Consider the following 21,139-nt stretch of genomic DNA (forward strand, 5'->3'; position numbering starts at 1 on the left):
GGAGGGTTCAGGAGTTCCCCAAATGAAAGCTGAAAAATAAAGAAAATGAGGACAAACAGAAAAGCAACCAAAAGAAAAAGAAAAACAGTGTGGTTAAATAAAACCAGCTGCACCGAATGAATAGAGACAGCCAGAAACCTGGAGCCTCAAACCTGCACACTAATACAGTATATACTATATAGTATTATACCCCTTTATAGCCAAACCCAACTCCTAAAAGGAGATCCAATCTCCTTTAGAGTCTGCAGTGAAGTAAGATTAGGAAATGACGACTGGAAGATTCTTGTTAACAGTCGGGTCACATAGCAGCGGACTCTGGACGGGATGTGCCATTCCTCTATTCAGCCACGCAGGACCTTGTGTTCAGCTGGCACTACAGCAGTCAAGCTCTCTGTGGGCTGAACAGACATTGTCTGTCCTGCAGCCAATTTCTTGCAAGTAAAAAAAACTAAAAACTTTGGGCCATTGACAAGAGGAGATGGAAAAAAACACACACCTCAACACCGACTTCATTATCCCCGATGATGAAGGCGTTCAGGCATAGGGGTGTTGTACCCCCATTATGCAGTTATTGTATGTTGTATGCCTGGCACTTAATGTACACACTTATTGTATGCTGTACGTCCTTGCACTTAATGTACACACTAATTGTAACTGCCCCTTCCAGCCCAGTCAGTCTCTTCACAGAGCTGACCTTGTGAAGCCAGCCCCCTGACAATCCTATGAACTCCCCAAGTCACTACTGTATCTCACCACCACTGCTGGAGGTGGTGATGCCCACCCTGGCTTCCCATTGGTCAGCCTTACACACAAGTGACGACTGACTGCAGTCATCCTAACGGCAAGAATCCGTCCTCCTGCAGGGAGGTCAAGGGGGACGGAAGTGTCTCTCAAGGGTGTTTGTAGTTTTGTCGTTTCAGCTGTGCTTTCAGTTCAGATGGTAACCATGACGATCTCCTTGAACCGCCACCACGATGCTGACTGCTAAGTGTGCAGCACTAGAGTGTTAAGGAGGGCAGCCACCAAGTGTAGAACAGTTGAGTGTGTTCACCATTTGGTGAAATATGTGTGGTCTATGTGGTCTAGTGATCCATCAGTCACAGCATAAAGTGAGAGTCTCACTCTATCACAGCATAAAGGGAGACTAGTCTCACTCTATTACAGCCTAGAGGGAGAGTAGTCTATTGAAGTCTTTCATCGACCTACAGACTCTGTTTTTCTCCCTGGATATTTCTTGACATTAAAATGCATGCCTGGTGTTTGCTGACCTGGAACAGGTCACAGGTTGAGGACAATACCGGGACCTTGCAGTACCTAGCGGTACGCGGCTGTCTGTAGGAGCACTGTAGACTAAAAGGAAGTTTTTCAGATGATATACAATGGAGGATTGGTGGGAACATTGAAAAACAAATCCATTCACATCCCGGATTAGTCTAGAGATCAGGTCAGGGACTCATTGGGCCAGATGAGTCTGATTCTCTGATAAATCACAGCTCCATCGATTTATTGATCCATTGCTAGAGTCACCTTGAGCAGAAGGTCTGTATCAGAGATTATCTACGTCCATGATCCAAATAAAATCACAGCATTGACACGGTTAACCCGTTGACACCTTCAAATAACAGCAAATAAACACCTTACATTTTAAAAGAAGGGATTTTCTGTCTAAATACCTCAATTTTTTGTGTTTAGTCGTTTTCTGCTAAGAAACGTTAAAGAGAATACATGTCATCAATGAGCATCCCCAAACACCCCAACCTCTACACTATCCTGCCTCCCTGATTTAGTATATTCAGATTTAAATGCTGCTATCATCACTGAGCTGAATAACTCATGATGAAACAGTGTTAAGTATAATACTCATGCAATATGAATAGTTTAATTTAAGTATGAATACTAATAGTGCTTACAGTGAAATACCTTATTAGTGCAAGCAAGTGGAGGGGCTTCCTTAAATCCAGCCATGCTGCCTCCGCTCTCTCATCACCCCCACCCCCACCAGCACCCCCTCAACACTTCCCCACCCGCCAAGCCTCTATTGTGTGGTCACTTTGCATGCTGCAATGGTTTACTCTGCCAGTACGGCTAAACTTTTGTGTCCTGGGCCATGGAGGGCTTTTACCGTCAGGTAAAGGATTTCAGTAGGCCGACATCTTTAATTTATTTCTGTTTCGCGTTGTGGATATGGGTCAATCTGCTTTAAATGTTTTTTTTTAATCATTTTCGTTTTTTATGATGTGAAAAAGGAAAGAACGTAATAACACAAAATAAAGCTTAGAGGAATTAGTATATAACCATTTAGAGAAAGAAGGCATGAGAGAATTGCATTTGCAAATAAGAGAGAGAGAGAGAGAGAGAGAGAGAGGGGGGCTGAAAGTGAGTATTAGTGAATGTGGCAGAGAGGAGAAAGCCTAATTTCACTGTGAGACTCAAATGATTGCCCCTCCCTCCAGCCTCAGACTGGACAGGGAAGAGAGAGAACAATGAGTTGGGAGAGCTTGTGTTTCTGCCACATAAATAGACGCGTTGGAGGACTGCTCTCAGAATGTGTCCTCAGTGAGGGGAGTGGAAGGGTGTGGATTTCATAACAGAGCGGTTTCAAAATCCATCTCATTAACTCTTCTCTCCTCCTTCTCCTCTCCTTCCCTCTTCTCTCCTCCTTCTCCTCTCTCTTTCCCTCTCTCCTCTCCTTCCCCCTTCTATCCTCCTTCCCCCCTCTCTCCTCTCCTCTCCTCCCCTTTTCTCTCCTCCTTCTCCTCTCTCTCCTCTCTTTCTCCCTTCCTTCTTCTCCCCTCTCCCCTCTCCTGCTCTCTCCTCTCCTTCCCTCCCCCCTCCTCATCTCTCCTCTTGTTGTATTTTTCTCCATTCTTTCCTTTTCTCATATTCTCTCCTTTCCTCCTCTCTATAACCTATATTCTCCACATTCTCTATGTCTTCTGATGTCCCCCAGCTCTGCCCTCCCCCTGAATCATGACAGAGTGACTAGAAAAACACCACGTCTTGTCACATCCTCCCCTCAGGATTGGTGCAAAAGTAATACCTTTCCACTGAACGGTATTACCACACCGGCCGCTGGCTGCAGGTTAGTGGGAGCAGCGTCTCAGAGTGAAGGCACCAGCAGAGGGAAAGCCCCAGGGAGTGAAACAACACTGTTAGGAAGTTTGAGTTCCTGTTTGCTCAGGAAGCATTCTCCGTCTCTGCAGGCGTTGTCAACGGAAGATGGGAAGGGAAGGAGAGGAGTGGGGAGGAGGGGAGGAGGGGAGGAGGGGTGGAGAGGAATGGGGGAGAGGAGGGGGGGGGGGGGGAGGCGGAGGAGGAGGGGAGGAGGGGAGGAGTGGAGGAGTGGAGGAGAGGGGAGGGGGGAGTGGGGAGGGGGGGAGGAGGGGAGTGGGGAGTGGGGGGGAGGAGGGAAGGATGCGAGGAGGAGGGGAGGGGGGAGGAGAGAAGTGGGAGGAGGGGAGGAGGGGAGGACGGGAGTGGAGAGGAGGGTAGTGGAGGGAGGAAGGAGAGGAGTGGGGAGGAGTGGAGGAGGAGGGGAGGAGGGAGAACGCTACAGAGTGGTGATGTACCAGACGCCGTTGTTCTCTTCTCAGATCTGTAGATGAACACTGCACATTAGTGTGAGGCTAGTTTCTCTGGCAACTTTATTGGGAAATGTCTGCCTGAAACAACGAGCACAAAGACACTTCCTGTCTCTGCTCAGAAACAGAAGGAGAGGCCGCCTGCCTCCAGAGGGATTAAAGTAAAGACCTGTGAAATATGGACTGTCTCAGGGCTTATGCACCCTAGGGATACGGCTTTTCCACTACTGTCCATCACCTGCCTTATAGTGACATGACCGCTGGAGGAATACATTAAAGAGAGACAGACAGAGAGAGATTGATCCAGGACATCCCAAAACTAGAATTCAAACACTGATTTGAGTTCCTCTCCTGTTCTTTGTCCTGTGCTAGCTCCCTGGAGACTGATCTTCGTTAGGAGTCACCTGGTTAGAACAATATAAGCAGTGGTGCAATAAACATTGTCATGACAACACAAACATGATGACCCCCCCCCCCCTGTCTTTTGCATGATGGAGAACGCCATCAGCACGTGAGTTTACTGCCATCATCCCCAAATAATCCCTGAATGCAAGCACCTTGTTGAGCTGTTTCTGTGGTCATGCATGCCTGATGAATTAAGGATTGAAGTATATCTAGTGAGTCATTCTTTGAGGAAAACCATTCACTGAATTTAGACATCATCCATCATTCAAATAATATACCCCAATAATACTTCATATTATTATATATTGTGTAGACACACATGCTTCAAATGACATGCTTTCTAAATTTTCCTGAATGTATATTGATCAGAGATTGGTGGATAGGATAACCATCAGTTATTTTATTGATTTAGTGTGGCAGCGCATGCATGCACACACAAACACACGTAGGTACAAAACAAGCATGCACACACACACACACACACGCACACACACGCACACACACGCACACACACACACACACACACACACACACACACACACACACACACACACACACACACACACACACACACACACACACACACACACACACCACGCATTTAAATGGTTGCTGGCAGTTGCAAGTACAGTCTATCACATAATTAAACGAGGATAAACGCTATGTATTTTTGTTTATTTATTTCGTATGTATAATAGTTTATTCAAAGTTGGCAGATATATTCGAGTGAATATTTCACGGAGGGGCGGCGCCCTACCGCCCTCTATTGACCAGCCGCCACTGACACACACACACACACACACACACACACACACACACACACACACACACACACACACACACACACACACACACACACACACACACACACACACACACACACACACTAAAATCAGGGGGTCGGAAACATAAATTATCTCACCTAGCACTCTCTGCTTGTGAGCAGCGCCCTCTGCTGTTGACTGTGCCTCGATGCAGTCTACACCCGCACCCAACGGTGTGGTGGGGGGGGGGTCTGCGGACCGCAAGAGAGGGGCATGACTTGAATCGGGCGCAGCTTATGGTCTTGCAGGCTGCCGACTGATTGACCAGCGGTTCTCAAACTTTTTCTACATGTCTACCCCCCTACACTACTCCAAAGTACCCCTAGGAGTAGCGTAGCCCCATTTCAGAACAACTGACCAGCGGTGATGGAAAACAAATTTCAACCTCTAGAGGGCGCTCACGCACTAAAGACCAAGCGCTGGGTCTTTAATATATTGTATTATATATAAACAAAAACAATTTACAGAATAAAAACGTTATTTTCTGTAAAAAATAGACATTATACATTTTATAACAGATCTGCGCTTGCCTAGGACAATACATGCTAAAAACATCATCGAAAACCTATATAAAGTGTCCAAAGGAGATCCTATGAACCAGTTACGATATGCAAAACTGATTTTCATCAACCGAATAAATCCGGTATATTTAGTTGATTTAGGATTTTAGGATTTTTAAGTACTACAACTCTACTCTCGCAATGGAGTATCGACAACACCAAATCCCATAATGCATCCTGGTTAACGTGTTACGTGTCATCAAAACGCTTTCTTTTGGTGACACTTTGCTAAATGGTACGAAGAGCTCCCGTCCATCAGCTGTAATTGGCTTTTGAAAACCGCAAATCAAAACCCACCGAGCGGCTCCACGGACACGATTGGCTGCGGGATTTCACTTTCTCCGCGCTGATTGGACGAAAACACCAAGGCCGGATCAGTGGTTTTCCCGCCCACATGGTTCTCTGGCGCACGAGCCGAGCCGAGTCAAGCTCACAGCCAGAACACCAGTCCGTCTGAAACCAGTCCGTCAGAGGCCAGTCCGGGAGACCAGTCCGTCTGAGACCATTCCGGGGGGAGAGACCCTGCGACCAGTCCGGGAAGAGAGCCTTCGAGACCATTCCGCCTGTGACCAGTCCGGGAGGAGAGCTGCTGAGACCAGTCCGGGAGGAGACCACTCCGTCTGAAACCAGTCCGTCCGAGACCAGCCCGGGGGGAGAGAAACCAGTCCAGGGACATCCAGGGGGACCGGGCAGCCATGGCGACGCAGACCCTCTCATCCTGCACCGGGTCCACGATGCTGCAGCCCATCAGCGACATCATCAACCTCCCGCTGGACCAGGTAAGCCTCCAGCTCAGGACCAGGGTGGTTCCGCTCGGCCCGGGAGGAGGTCTGGGGTCAGACCCCTTGGAGGTCCATCTTTAGTGTTTTGATGGTTTCCGGTCGGGTGGACGTCAAGAACAGAATGGACCGCTGGTGAGGGGAAGCGAGCAGCGAGCTGCAGCCGTCATCTTGCTTTCCATTTCGGGTTTTCCTGAACTGAAGTGCGCATCGCTTCATCGGTTCGGCCTCTTCTGGGTCGTTTTATGGCCATCCCTTAATAACCTTCATGTCCACAAGACACCTGAAGCGAGGACGAGACGGCATAATCCCATCTGTGTTTCCCAGCCGCAGTGCCCACGTTAGATAACTTGTAGAGAGCGGGGTTCTGCTGGAAGTTTACCGCCTCTCTGTATGAATAACAAACTGTAGGCCTTATCACGAAGGATGACTCATTTTGATCGTTTTGCGGACGATGTTATGCTTTTATCGACGATTTGATCAAAGCCACGTATACCTGTGTGTGTGTGTGTGTGTGTGTGTGTGTGTGTGTGTGTGTGTGTGTGTGTGTGTGTGTGTGTGTGTGTGTGTGTGTGTGTGCGCGCACACACACACTTACGGAGAGTTAGTGATGACCCGGGGGAGGCGACAGGGCTGCCTGTCTGCACATCCCCGTGTTGGATGAACACAGAAGGAACCGCAACTTCTCAACCCGAGCAGTGACGTAGCCATGCTGAATTGTGTAACAACAAGGTGTGGTTCAAAAGATGTCTCTTTATATACTCAAACGTTGATTTACCGAAACGAAATTTGTTGTAGTAGGCTACAGCGGATGACGGGATATAGCATGCGTTTAAGTTAAAACGGCTGATACTTCTTTCTCACTCTCTCTCTCTCTCTCTTACACACACACACACACACACACACACACACACACACACACACACACACACACACACACACACACACACACACACACACACACACAGTTTGCAGTCAACTGTTTTTTTCCTGACTATCCATCTGGCTAACATTCATCCAAAGTCATTCCTCTTTTGCCAAATAGTGACCACAGGTTCTACAGGCCTTGGGACGTGTAGTGCTCAGACACGCACACCAGCAGTCCCAAATAACAGGTTTAAGACTGAAACCGTCTCGACTGAGGAACATGGAAAGCAACGAATGTCATTCATGTTATGTGGTGATGTCATGCATGCCACTGGCTGCTGACTTTCAGCCGTTTGGGCTCTGGGAAACCTCACACACACTCAATGTCTACACTCAACACCAACACAACCTCCAAGCCCATCCAACACTACCCTTCAGACCAGGGGGTGTCTGATCCCTGCTGCTGGTTCCTCGTACAGTGAAACGATGGAGAATGAGTTCTGACTCACCCGTACACCTTTCCCCCTGGAAGGAAGCAGACACACACACACACACACACACACACACACACACACACACACACACACACACACACACACACACCCTGGTGTTCTGCATGCAGCGGCTGGGTGAACCCATAGGACCCTCCCTGTTGAGATAACAACAGAGAGACTGTGAATGGTCTCTCTGCCTCGCCCATCATCACGTGATCTGTGGTTAACCGGGAGGGAGGAGCCAGGTTTACCTGTCACCTTGTCACCTGGCAGCTGTACTTCCCCCTCCCCTGCAGTGTGTGACTGTGTGTGTGTGTGTGCGCGCGCACAAAGTCTTGTGTGAGCTTCCTCGTGGGTGTATGTTCTTCAGATGTGGTGATGATTGAGCATTCCAGTGTTCCAGTGAAGTCGTAACTCTTGTTCTAAACGTGTAGGGGACCGTTCACACCGTTCTCCTGCCCAGCCTCCGTTGACTGGAAGACTGGAACACTTTAATGATCGCATGACGCCATGTTGTTTGACTAGTGTGATCTCCTCTCTGGGCCGGATGTCTCCTGCACTTAGCATTGAATTTGATCGAGATATCTGATTTATTTATAACATTGTTATAATGAACTCCATCTTGTTAGGCTGCTCTTCTCTCTCTCCTCTCTCTCCTCCGATCACGGCCGTCCCTTCATTCTCAGCATACTTGATCTCCTCTGTTTCATGTTGTGTCACAGTGTCACACATGTGCAGGTGTTCATCACGCTGGCCTGCTGTGTTGGAGGGGGTGGGGGGTGAAATATGAGCGCAAACCGTCTTCTCTTTCCGTCTCTCTCTCTGTCTCTCTATATGTCTCTCTCTATGTCTCTATAGCTCTCTCTATGTCTCTGTCTTTCTTTATGTCTCTCTGTATTTCTCTCTGTATGTCTCTCTAGCTTGCTCTGTCTTTCTGTATGTCTCTCTGTCTCGCTCTCTATGTCTCTGTCTCTCTGTATGTCTCTCTCTATGTCTCACTAGCTCTCTATGTATCTCTCTATGTCTCTCTCTGTCTCTCTCTGTCTCTCCCTATGTCTCTGTGTCTCTCTGACTCTATATCTCTCTATGTCTCTCTGTGTCTCTATCCCCAAGGGAAGCAGGGACGCCATTCATTCTTGGGCACATTCCTGTCATTGTGCCTCCTCCTGTCCTGGTGTACAATAGACGTCCAGTCTCCTCTCGTCTCCTCTTGTCTCCCCTCATCTCCTCTCATCTCCTCTCGTCTCCTCAGCAGAGCCATTGTTTTCAGAAAGCGCTGCTTCAGGCTTTGCTCTGTGCGGGCATACTGGTCTCTTCTGGGGAGACTGCCATTCGCTTGATGTAAACACTGTTGGTGTTTACATGAAGTAAGTGGCAGGATCATCAAGTTTGTTTCTGTAACAATGTCTATTTGCCCTTCTGATTTGTTAGTGCAGTTCAGCAAGCAGAGGCTGTGATGATGTGCCCTGCCATTAGCAGAGTGCTTCAAGAAATGGCAAAGCTGAGTGTTTTGTTCAACCAATGTTTTCACACTGACTGTGAAAACAACCTTTGTGTTATTGCACGATATCCAAGTGTGACGACGGGGAGGGCCCTGCTAATTGAAAAGGAAAGAATCGTTTGTTAAAACCAAATAGTCTTTGTGTTGGCTTGAACCCAACCCAAGGAGGATTTTTCTTCCTTTGTCCGTTTTCCTGTTTTTATTTTGACCAGATGCACTTTCTTACCCACTTTCTAACGTGTTTGACAATGTCCTCAAGAAGTGGTGGCTGTAATCCTGGCTTGTGTAAGCTGAGCTTTTGTTCTGAGCTTCAAAGAATGGTGTTCTGGGGACATTAGGCACATGCAGGCGCACATGCACTCACACGTCGCGCACCCACACTCACACGCACAGGCATACGCACACGCACTTTAGATTGCTGCGTCGCATCCTGTGGTCACAAAATATGCAGGGTCCGGCTCACTCCAACAATCACTCCACTGTGTGTGTGACATATTGGATCGCAGTTTTCCTCCACGTCTTTTATGGTGACAACAACCGAGCTCTTGTTGTGCCCCCGCCCACTCCCCCAGCCCTATTGTCCTGCAGTGATGCTGAACCCTCAGTACGCTGTCAGGGGGGCGAGGGCACCCACTCTCTGCTTCCAGTGAAATGTCCCCCAGAACATCCAGCCAGAGCGCTCGGTAACACGGACCAGAAGTGTAAGAGCCCGGCTCAGCGTTTTCTATGCACACGTTTCGTTTCGTTTACATCTTTGACACCCTATGAGCGCTATTACTGTGATTCACTTCATGTTATGGAAAGCTTTCATCAAAAGCGACTTGCCGTGAAATCGGAAACTTGATGCTGAATCTCAGGATTAGGGAGTGGAAAACCATGAAACCGTTCCACTCCCACCCATGTTGCTGTTGCTGTGCTGTGGTTGGAATGACTTCCACAACTTGGAAGTGGTGATTTGGTTGATCGGGACGCTGCTGCTGTCATGTCCATGTTGCCGGGTTTTGAATTGCCTTGGGCGTCTTTGTGGTTCCCTGGTCGATTCCCTGGAGTTTGGGCCCCAGGGTCTCTGGTTCTGGGGCCTCTCGGCTCTGCGTGAAGCCCTCCTTCCCTCCGCGCCCTGTTTAATTGGCTGCTCTCTGGGGAGTCTTCTTCCATGCAATTGATTCCTCTTCCTCCTGCCTTTCCTTTAATGAAGTGTCGCCGGCTGTCGCCCGCATCACAGCGCAAAGTCAACACAAGGCCTCCCGGGAAGTCGCTGGGTGTCTCACGGACCGCTCAACGCTAACTGTGTGTGTGTGTGTGTGTGTGTGTGTGTGTGTGTGTGTGTGTGTGTGTGTGTGTGTGTGTGTGTGTGTGTGTGTGTGTGTGTGTGTGTGTGTGTGTGTGTGTGTGTGTGTGTGTGTGTGTGTAAAATGAATTGAGCAAGAGTAAATAATGATGTAGCTCAAAGGTTGTCCCGGTCTCTGTTTGCTTGGAGCCAATGGTTATTTGATCTCTGTTCGCCGGTCATTGTGAACGTGGCTGAAGTGTTGACCTAAACGAGGCTCATACTGTAATAAACCTGTTTGCTTTGTTTCCCCTTCCTGGAGACATAATGTTATATACTGGTAGAAAAAAGATGGTGCATATAAAATCTAGTCTAAAATGTATCTCCAATTTGAGTCATCAGACTTTAGAGTCTCATTTTTGAGACTCCCTGAAACTCTTCATAATAAGAACTTAAAAATTCTCCCTAATCCTCCCATCTTTCTATCGGAGCATCTGATGTATAGCTTCTAGAAATTACCACTTTCAGTTTTTTAACATTATCAATTCACCACACAAAATCCATTGTTGAAGATCATACATTGGTATACTTTACATAAAGTTCTTAACCAGCAGGCTACAGCTTTGATACAGGTTTGAGGCTACAACCGGGCGATGACCTGCTACCTAGGCTGGACTCCATCTGTAATTCAACTCCTTGATCATGGGGATGCATTCAATACGCATGAAGGACACACAGGATGTTTATAAAAGTGTGTCTTTGCACAGTTACGGTGCATCACAAGACCGAGCAGGCCTTGATCGCTCTGTGAACCCCTTTTAGTGTGAGGATACTATGAATGCTATGATATTAAGCTGATGTATTTACAGCTAAAGCCTCAGCAGTGGTCTGAGAAGCAGAACATAGATTGACACATTAATATGTCAAATAAAAAGAAAATCTGTATCAAAAGAAATACACCACTCAGAAAAAAACATATTACCCCCACTACAGCTTAATAGCATCAAAACATCACTCAAAGTATCTTGGATTACCATTAAGCATAACCTTCCTAAACTAAGGTCATTCTGCAAATACATTGCCCTAAAAATACATTATGACATATATGTCAGTGCTGAATCATGAAAGGCTGTCTTATCATTAATCAAGGCGTCTGATAACCATCGTGGGCCTTGTGGAGCGTGCTCCGCCCGGATGCCAAACGAGGAACAACTGAGACGCTTCCAGTTGGGTTGATTTTGAGATTGAGGGCAAATCCTCATTTTAGAGACTAGTGTTTCAGGAACTCTGTATCCCATGAAGAAACGGATGTGAATCACATTTAGACTGGGAGGCAAGCCTTTGATTACGAGTTTTAGTTTTGAACTTCAGTATTCACTTTTAAGGCAATATTAATAGTTCTTTATATTTTTTAATATAGTTCTTGAAAAAGTATTTTAGCATCACCTTATTTCCAATATAAGCAGTTGTCACCATGTTCCATAAATCCATTTATCTGCTTTTCCTGAAACACTGCAAACCTTCTCATCTCTTATCAAAATAGAACATCATGTTAAATTACCCTGATAAACACGAAGTGCATTGTGCTGTCCCGACCCCCCCCTGCTAGCTCTGTGTCCCAGCAGGAGGTCTGCGCAGCGGTCGGTCCTGAAGCACCACCCCCCTCTGGGACCATGGCCGGCGTTGCCGTTGGAGACATATCTCCAGCATGGCGGACAATCAAAACAAATGCACAACATTTCCCCCCCCAGCCCACAAACGTCAGTGAGCGGACGGGGATATGTAACCCCGGCCGACCTTCTCCTTGCCCTGTAGCACCAGGCTCGCTGCATGCTCCTTTGAGGTCCTCAAACCCTGCTCCCTAGTCTTATCGTCCCCCTCACCTCACTCAGTAACATCATGTACTCAGTACCCTGACCTTAAATAAGGTTTGTGTGTGTGTGTGTGTGTGTGTGTGTGTGTGTGTGTGTGTGTGTGTGTGTGTGTGTGTGTGTGTGTGTGTGTGTGTGTGTGTCTGTGTCTGTGTGTGTGGGAGCCATTATGACTAACAGGAGTGTTTTTTTTATTTGAATTACTTTGCATTGGCTGCTGCTTTTAGAGGCAAGGAATGAAGAATAAATTAGAGGATCAATGTTATAATTATAATCAATGTTGTTTATTTATGGACGGTGAAGAAGTCGGCTGTGATTAAAACCATGCGTACTTAAACCATGCATACTTAAACCATGCTTAAACCATGCATACTTAAACCATGTTAACTTAAACCATGTTAACTTAAACCATGCATACTTTGACATGGCCTTCATAAAGTTGGCTGGCCCTCACCAGTTTGTAGCGGTTTGGTTGACTGAGCTGAATAATATCAGATGGGACGTATATGCTGATGTGAATTGGCAAGGCATCATTTTTCATGTTGAGGTTTTTTTCTGGCAAGTTTTCTTTTGGTAAAGCTGATCTGCTGTTAGCATTTAATTTCTGCCTTGCCTTCAGTTGGCTCAGCTCAAACTTAATTGGTTTCTTCTGAGGAACAATTCAGATAATAGCCGATTCATCCAGTTTTTTTGTCAGACATGGTAAAATCAATAAGGCATCTATCCAACCCTGTGATTGCTAGCTCATGTGTTAGCTCAAAATGTTTACATGTCAAATCAACCTTCTGGAGCTGAATAAAATGCTTTCCTGACTTGCTCACACTCTAGCCCTTTTGGGGTGTACTGGATATAGTGTAGTGGTGCTGGTGGATCACAGAGCATTTATTTATTCATGAATTATTGTAATGTAATGCATGTGTGGAGCCATGCAGGGCCCATGCTGGGTGAGAGGTTCTCCACCGACTCAGTGGAACAGGGTGAGGCAAACAGTCTGCCTGCCAAGAATGTGGGGAGAATAATCTCTGCCTATGTCTCCTCTCTGTCTCTCTCTACTGTCTGCATAGCCGCTCTGAGAGGCAGCACCATGGAAATGTCCACACAATATTCAATTTGACATACGGGTGTAGCTTTTTCTTTGGAAGAGGGGTAACCACATTGTTTGTGTGTGTGTGTGTGTGTGTGTGTGTGTGTGTGTGTGTGTGTGTGTGTGTGGTTTGGTTGGCTGTTTGAAACAACAATAATATGCAATCAAGGCAAGTACTTATTCTCACCCCTCTGCCGCTTGTGCCCGAACCAAACAGCCATCGCTATGGCAACACATAGTTGAAACAGCGCCGCCCTCCTGGCCTGAGGCCAGCGGGTGCTGGGATGCGTGAGGGTCTGTACCGGACCACCATGACGATGTGGCCTGGATCTCTCTCTCACCGAGGGACTTGTTTAAACTAAAGCACTTCTGCACTTCTGACAGAGGTGAAGAACTGCTTGAGGTTAGAAGGTTCCCTTTAGCGGGGGACGGGGGGACGGGGGGTGGACCCGGGTCTGTCCCGGCGGGGTCGCCAGCCTACTGGGCCTCGTTGATTGGGGGGCTATTTATAGCTGGTCTGCCTCGGGGCCTGGCGGGGATCTCAGATCCGGCAGAGAGAGAGGAGAGGGGAGCCACGAGGCCGTTTCCACTGTGACTGTGTTTTAGTCATTTTGTTACACCTAGGTTTTATACAGCGGAGGCATGGGGCTCCTCCGGTGTTTATGTGTCAACGGGGGGTCAAAAGGACATCCCAAACCAAGCAACAAATATGTAAAGACCTGACACCTTGGATGTTGTTCCTTTAGCCGTTCTGTCTCTTACACTTTACACTTTAGTGTCCGATCATTAAGATCATCGCTGCACATTATGTTACCAGGCCTGACGTCAAAGACCACAGTACAACACCACACACATTGATGCAGACATTCACACACTGATGTCAGAGTCAGCCAGCTCATCGGGAGCAGTTAGGGTGAGGTGCCTTGCTCAGGGACACCTCGACACTCGGCTAGGAGGAGCCGGGGAATGAACTGGCAAACCTTGTTTTACCAGCCAACCCGCTCTACCTACTGAGCCAGATGCCGCCCCCTGATCATTAAGATCATCGCTGTAGTTTGTGTTCCCAGGCTGAAAGTCAAAGAGCACGGAGAGACCATACTCTCTTTTTAACAGATCCATCAAATGAATAAACTTCCTTGCAGATTTACGCTCGCTCTCTCTCTCTCTCTCTCTCTCTCTCGCTCTCTCTCTCGCTCTCGCTCTCGCTCTCGCTCTCTCCCTTCTCACCCCCTAGACCCTCTGAGCTCAGCCTCCATGCTTTGGGACAAACGTCTCCCAACATGCTGACTCCTGTCAGGAGTGTTTAGATGCACACGCCAGGGCTGGGAGACAAACCGGTGTGCTTGCAGGCCTTTCCCATGATCATCTTTCCCATGATTATGAGTCTACATTGTCCCCAATATTATTAGAGATATCCATACTGACATCTATGTCGAGTGGCAACACATTCTGAATAATTCCGATATTCATAGGTGAATGTTTTTGTGTTCTGATCTTGTGAAAGAAGAAAAGACTGAGCGATACTTAATATTGTGAAACGTTTCATTGATCTCTCTCGCGCTTTCTCTTTCTCTTTGTCTTTCTTTTTCGTGTGTGTGTGTGTGTGTGTGTGTGTGTGTGTGTGTGTGTGTGTGTGTGTGTGCGCGCGCGCACTGGCACCTCCCCCCACATAACCACACGCACGCTGCAGTTAAATTTAACTTGAAGCGATGTGGAACAGAGCAGCTGACTGAAACAATGCTCGCTGCTGGCAGAGCCATGAGGATGTGGTGAAGGTAAAAAATGAAACTGGGTTTCATTCCTTCACTTCAGGGTTATCTCTGTTCCATCGCCGCACCTTCACATACATCAACACCTGTGCTAGCTTGGTGCTCTGATGCTGCTCTAGGAACCAGTTAGCCCAGACATCAGTCTCAACTCACACACATTCTAGAAATGGTAAACAATATTACACCATAACCACACGTGCAGAATGTTCTGTGTTTAACTGCTCTGTGTTCAGCATGTGTCCCATTTGCACATATGTAAAGTGAGAATTGCATCTTCTACAGAGTATAGGGTTGTCAGGATACACACACACACACACACACACACACACACACACACACACACACACACACACACACACACACACACACACACACACACACACACACACACACACACACACCACTCTCCTCCTTCCTCCTCCGCTACAGGGATCCATAAATGAGGAGGAAGGAAGAAAAGCTCATCTCTGATTTCCACTGTAACTGGATAATGACGTCCTCCCAGCTCTCCCTACCTGACGGTCTGTCCTACCTGTCTGTCTGTTCGTTTGTTGGTCTTGCTTCTTAAAGCCGGTGCCATCACTGGCTGACACGAGGCCTCTAGCTTAGCGGCCCTGCAGGGTATAATCGCTAACCTCCCCAGCTTACAGTTTTATATGGTGTGTGTGTGTGTGTGTATATTGATTGATCGTAGTTTGTCTGATGAATTCAATACTTTTTGATGGCATGCTTATAGTATGCCGTTGAGTGCCAGTACGCTATAGAGAGATACTCCATCCCCGTGTGTGGACGGGCTGCATACTGAGGTGGTCTCGATCTTCATCATATTGACACGCGTCCCCTAGCTTCTAATAAGCCCTTGAGTTGAGCACTAGGCACAAGTAGGCTAAATGGAGTCTCTCACCCCTTCTGAAGCAATTAATGTGCTTCATAGTGGTTCTCTCAGCTCATCTTACACAGTACACAGCGAGGGAAGGCAGCCAGAAGTTTAGTATATATATATATATATATATATATATATATATATATATATATAAAATAATGTGTGTTCATAATGGTTATGGCGGCGAGAGAGTTTTCTCTGTGTGGTTTTCCAGTCAGCAGTGTGGCGTTCGTGTGGCAGTAACTTTTCCTCTCGTCTGTACCTAAAGTGGGCGGCTGTAGCAGCAGACATACAGTAAGCACACACAATCTCTCTCTCCAGATATTGCACTTGACCTCTAGTCCCTCAAACAATGCAGCGTCTAGTGGACACGCCCTTGAAGCAGGGCTTCTGAAAATCCTTCCTTCAGGAAGCCCTGCCACCCACACAAAAGGACACAACCCACCTCACCGCAGGCGCTACACTTACCAGTGGAACCAGTGATTCAATGGGAAGGAAACAACACTAGTTAGCATTTTCTACAGCTCTAGGCTACACACATGAAAGGATGTTTAATGAAAATTATGTATGACAATGAAATAGATTAGGTAGACAAATAATATCTATGTACTTCAGCACAAGAAAATCAAAAGAAGTATGAATCGCTTGGCAGTTTTGTTTTATACCCTCACTGACAAAGTGCTGCCCAGGCACGCCTGCCTCTCAGCCATAACTGTCGAATAGAGCCCAGACTCCCCTTTGAGGAACCACACACCCGGCAGAAAGATGCTAACAGCGAGCCAGGAGAAAGAACGGAGAAGAATTCAGAGCATGTTCCTGCTTTCGGCTCGTAAAGTGTAAAGCATTTATTTGGAGTGATGATAATATGAAGAAAGGGGATAAAACTAGTATGAGGATAGTCACAGAAGAAATGCGATCTGTAAGGAATGCTGAATCCCTTTTAACTGTAAGGGTGACTCATGTCACAACATGCTAGTCTGCATTCAGCTGGGGTGTGTAACCAATCAACATACAGAGATGAATACCCGAATACCCCCCCCCCTCCTTACTTCCCCCATGTGACAAAAGAGAAACTATGGTGGCCTGTAAGGTGGCAGTAGGTTCTCCAAAGTGATGATCGTCTACGACAGCATTCAGGAGCCAAGTGTCAAGTGAGGTTCCTTGATAGATTGATAGTTTTCTTGGTTATTTAGTCTGTACAACTAAAGGTCATAGCTTACAAGTAGGATAGACATGTTAAAAAATCTAACCACAAAACACAATGATTCCTATTTTCATGGGATAATACACAAATTAAAACATGAATATGAATATTCTATTCCATTTCTGCCAGGTCCGTTCCGCTAGATGCCACTAAAGGAAACGCATTACAACAATATGAATCACCTAACATTGAGAACGATCACAGCATTGGAAAGAAACCGTAGAAACAGTGTGACGCCGAGTCATGAATGTGCTGCTGGCCCATGAGCAGAAAGTATCTCCTGCATGTGACTCCTGCTCCGTCCTCTCGATGTGACCCTGTCACCCTCGTGGAAAATACTTCCTGTTTCATGTTTCCCCGACAATGTTTACCCAGCCGCAGCGCTGATGTGTGTGTGCACACTACTAGTGTGCACAGTGCTGATATGCACGTGCACGGTGCTGACGTGCACGGTGCTGATGTGCACGTGATGACGTGCACGTTGCTGATGTGTGTGTTCCCGGTGCTGATGTGCACGGTGCTGATGTGTGTGTGCACGGTGCTGATGTGCACGTACACAGTGCTGATGTGCACGGTGCTGGTGTGCTTGTGCACAGAGGTTATTGTGTGGTCCCTGGTTCCAGAAGGGTACCGGTTCCAGGTTCTGGTGCGTCACATGTCCTCATACAACGGTACAACAACACCCCATAACGGGCGATAGCGTGAAGAGCTCCGTGTGCACCAGCTAGAGTTCTTCGGGCCGTTAACGTTCGCACAAACACTGTTTTCATTCTGGAATTGTAGCCATCCCACCGTCTGGGTTTCATTAGGCTGCTGCCTAACTCACCGCTCTACACGGTCTACCAGGTAGGCTTTATCATTCAGTCCTGAGTTGTGCTCCTGCTCTCTCCATGCGTCTATGTTAAGAACTTCATAAGGTAGGATCCTACTGGATCGTCAGCCATCTGTATTCCAGCAATATTCTCTGACAATGTAAACACTGAGGGGGTGCAGCACCTTATCCGAGATACGTTTTCAAATAAAACAAATAGAATTGTGAATGCCCGACATAACTTCTAATCAAAGCTGAAAAAGAGAATCTACATTAGTGGCTGATGCAGTGGCGCCAGTCATCCAGTGTGGTGCTCCACCGCTAGTTCATGAGGGGAAGCAGCATGGAAACCTTTTGAATCACTAGGGTTGGGACAAGGATGCAGGATAATGTGTTTCCAAAGATAGTGTCCTCACATAACTGCTTCCTCCGCCAGGGCACGGTCATCCCTGGGGCAACGCTGGGTGATGACGAGTGAGTCCCATTCACTCCCCCGTGTCCCCGCCCTCCCCTACCCTCACTTCCCCACACCCGCCCTTACCCACCCTCACCCACCCTCACCCACCCTCACCCACCCTCCGAGATACCCACCTGAGAGAGACCATGGAGAAGGAGTTTGTTTCACGTTGGATGTCTCCAATCGTCTCAAGGAAGATGATGTTAAAGCTTAGTAGGGGATCGTGGTTGACTTGCAAACTCAATAGAAAGATGCAGAGTGAATTCCTTTAGTTTCACTGCTTGGTGTTGTTTTTTACTGATGTCATTATTTAGATAGCAGCCCCACACTTATCCATTCATCAGAGCTAATCTCATTTCCTGCGATTTCGTTTTGGTTATCGCCAAATAATTAGTATTAAGGGAGTCTTTTTATTGCGGGACACTCCCTGATGCTACAAAGTGATCGAGGGCTGTAAACAAGGCCAAGATTGGCCGTGCAGTAGCCAATGGGTGATCTCTCTCTCACCTTCTCTCTATCGCTCACCCTTGAGCTACTTTCTCCTGATACGAATCAGCTCTAACGTGACCCGCCCCACATCCTGCATTGTGTCGCCTATCACCTCCTGATAGGCCGATACGTCTGCCAGTAACCCCCCTCCCTCCCCCAGTACCTGTGCTGCAGGTGAACTTGGTGGTGAGCCAGCGGTTCACCCTCTGATAGGCCGATCCCGTCCTCCAGTAACCCTCCTCCCCTCCCCCTCTACCTGTGCTGCAGGTGAACTTCGTGGTGAGCCAGCTGTTCGCCCTGCTGACCGCCGTGTGGTTCCGTCTCTACCTCCACCCCAGCAAGACCAGCCCCTTCATCCGCCATGTGGTGGCCACCCTGCTGGGCTTCTACCTGGCCCTCTTCTGCTTCGGCTGGTGAGTCCCCCGAGTCGCAGGGCGTCCCCTGGTTTTAGTTAACCGCTGGTTCACCTTTTACACGTTGGATCCATGAAGGTTCAGAAAAGATTGGTGTTGTGCCCTCATCTGGACCCAGACTCACACACACTCAGTCAGGAGAACCCAGAAGACCACACACGCACACACACACACACACACACACACACACACACCCACGCACGCACTCACGAACGCACTCACACACAGAGACACACAGACACATAAACACACGACACACAGACTGACATACACACAGTCACACCTGTAGTTCAGGAGAACCCAGAATTTGAATTTGAATGGGTGGATGTTTTGCATACCAGCCCATTATGTATTTGACTTGTTTATTTGGGACATCAAACTGCTCCTGTTCTTCCACATCCGATAAACGCTCAGTGGAGCAGAAGTCATTGCTCCAGCAGATCTACAAACATAATGTTGTAGATGCGTGTTGTCACTGTCCATGACCACCGCTGTGGTCATGTGATGGTTTCAGCATGAAGAACCATTAGGAGGGAGGTCATGTCCTGTTCATTCAAAACACTCTTCTAGTTCACTGATGCACACCTGTGTACTGGGACACAGGTGCGCTGTGTACTCTGCCAGTCTCCTCCTCCTCCCCTCACCTCCTCCTCCCCTGTGTTCACCTCACCCCTCATCACTCACCCTGTGATAACCCTTCCAAAGGACATGTGATAACATAGAAGGTAATTGATATCCAATTGAAGAGGTATTTGCCTGTAATGGACAAGATGGATGGACAAAGTGTGTTTGAGAGGCCCTTTATGTGTGTGTGTGTGTGTGTGTGTGTGTGTGTGTGTGTGTGTGTGTGTGTGTGTGTGTGTGTGTGTGTGTGTGTGTGTGTGTGTGTGTGTGTGTGTGTGTGTGTGTGTGTGTGTGTGTGTGTGTGTGTGTGTGTGATATCATCTCCTGCTCACAGATTGATGGTAATGCATTATTAGGTCAGAGCAGTCGTCCCGCTGTCTGTAACTCGAGTCGCCAGATCACTTATCCCCACTCATCGTGTTATTTGCTACGCTGACTGGGATGAGACCAGCTGATCACACACTCTCTCTCTCTCTCTGACTCCAGGGGCCTGAAGGGGCCCCCTAGCCAGGTGTTTATGTTGACATCCCATCTGAACACAGATCACACCGATCCCCCCCAGAGAGAACCATCACCGTTCCCATCAGCAGCCTGACACAAACTAGGCTGGTTTCAAGGAAATAATTTTAAAGCTTTCAAAATAAAAGTTTGGAGGTGATGCACTGGGATAAGTCATACATCTACGCTCTTCATTGGTCCCCTTGTCTCTCTCATTCTATTTACATTATTCCAATCTCTTCATCTCAGACATCTCTGCATTATCGTCGCTCAACTGTTCATGTCTGGACCAGCCGGCCCTCCTTCCTCTCATTCCTGCTCCTCATCATGACAACCCCTACACCCTCCACCCCTCCACCCCCCACCCCAGCCTGCCTTGCCCTGCAGTCTGCACCCTGAACCTAGATCCTGCTAACACACTGCGGCCCCTTCGCTCTGCTCTCCTCCCCTTCCCTCCCCTCCCCTCCCCTCTGTCTGGGGATTGGTATAAGACAACACACCCTAGGCCCAAGTATGCAGAGAGAGCGAGAGAGGGGGAGAAAGAGACAAACATGGAGAGAGAGCAAGAGGGAGAGAGAGAGAGAGAGAGAGGCGTAGAGAGCAGGGTGGAAAGGCTTGCACAGACGCAGATGACCGCATGCTTTGTAGATGCGGTGTAACTGACTAAAGAGACGAAGCGCACACATCAGGCCACTGGAATCTGTGCTCTGACTGGCCGTGAGCAGGACCTCGCTAGGCTGCTCATAGGTTACCACAGT

The 21,139-nt window shown here is 47.8% G+C and overlaps 1 protein-coding gene across 1 annotated transcript in view; it reads left to right on the top strand.

The window, feature by feature from the left end:
- The first annotated feature begins 5,795 nt into the window (after positions 1-5,795).
- mboat2a (membrane bound O-acyltransferase domain containing 2a) overlaps positions 5,796-21,139 on the top strand; it is a 29,848-nt gene continuing 14,504 nt past the window's right edge. The window contains exons 1-2 of the mRNA XM_084481787.1: positions 5,796-6,149; positions 19,114-19,259. Coding sequence (XP_084337913.1) covers positions 6,066-6,149; positions 19,114-19,259 — 230 coding nt within the window. The 5' untranslated portion in view covers positions 5,796-6,065. The remainder of the gene's footprint in view (positions 6,150-19,113; positions 19,260-21,139) is intronic.

Source organism: Micromesistius poutassou (assembly GCF_964030765.1).
Source record: "Micromesistius poutassou genome assembly, chromosome: 17".
Taxonomy (NCBI): domain Eukaryota; kingdom Metazoa; phylum Chordata; class Actinopteri; order Gadiformes; family Gadidae; genus Micromesistius; species Micromesistius poutassou.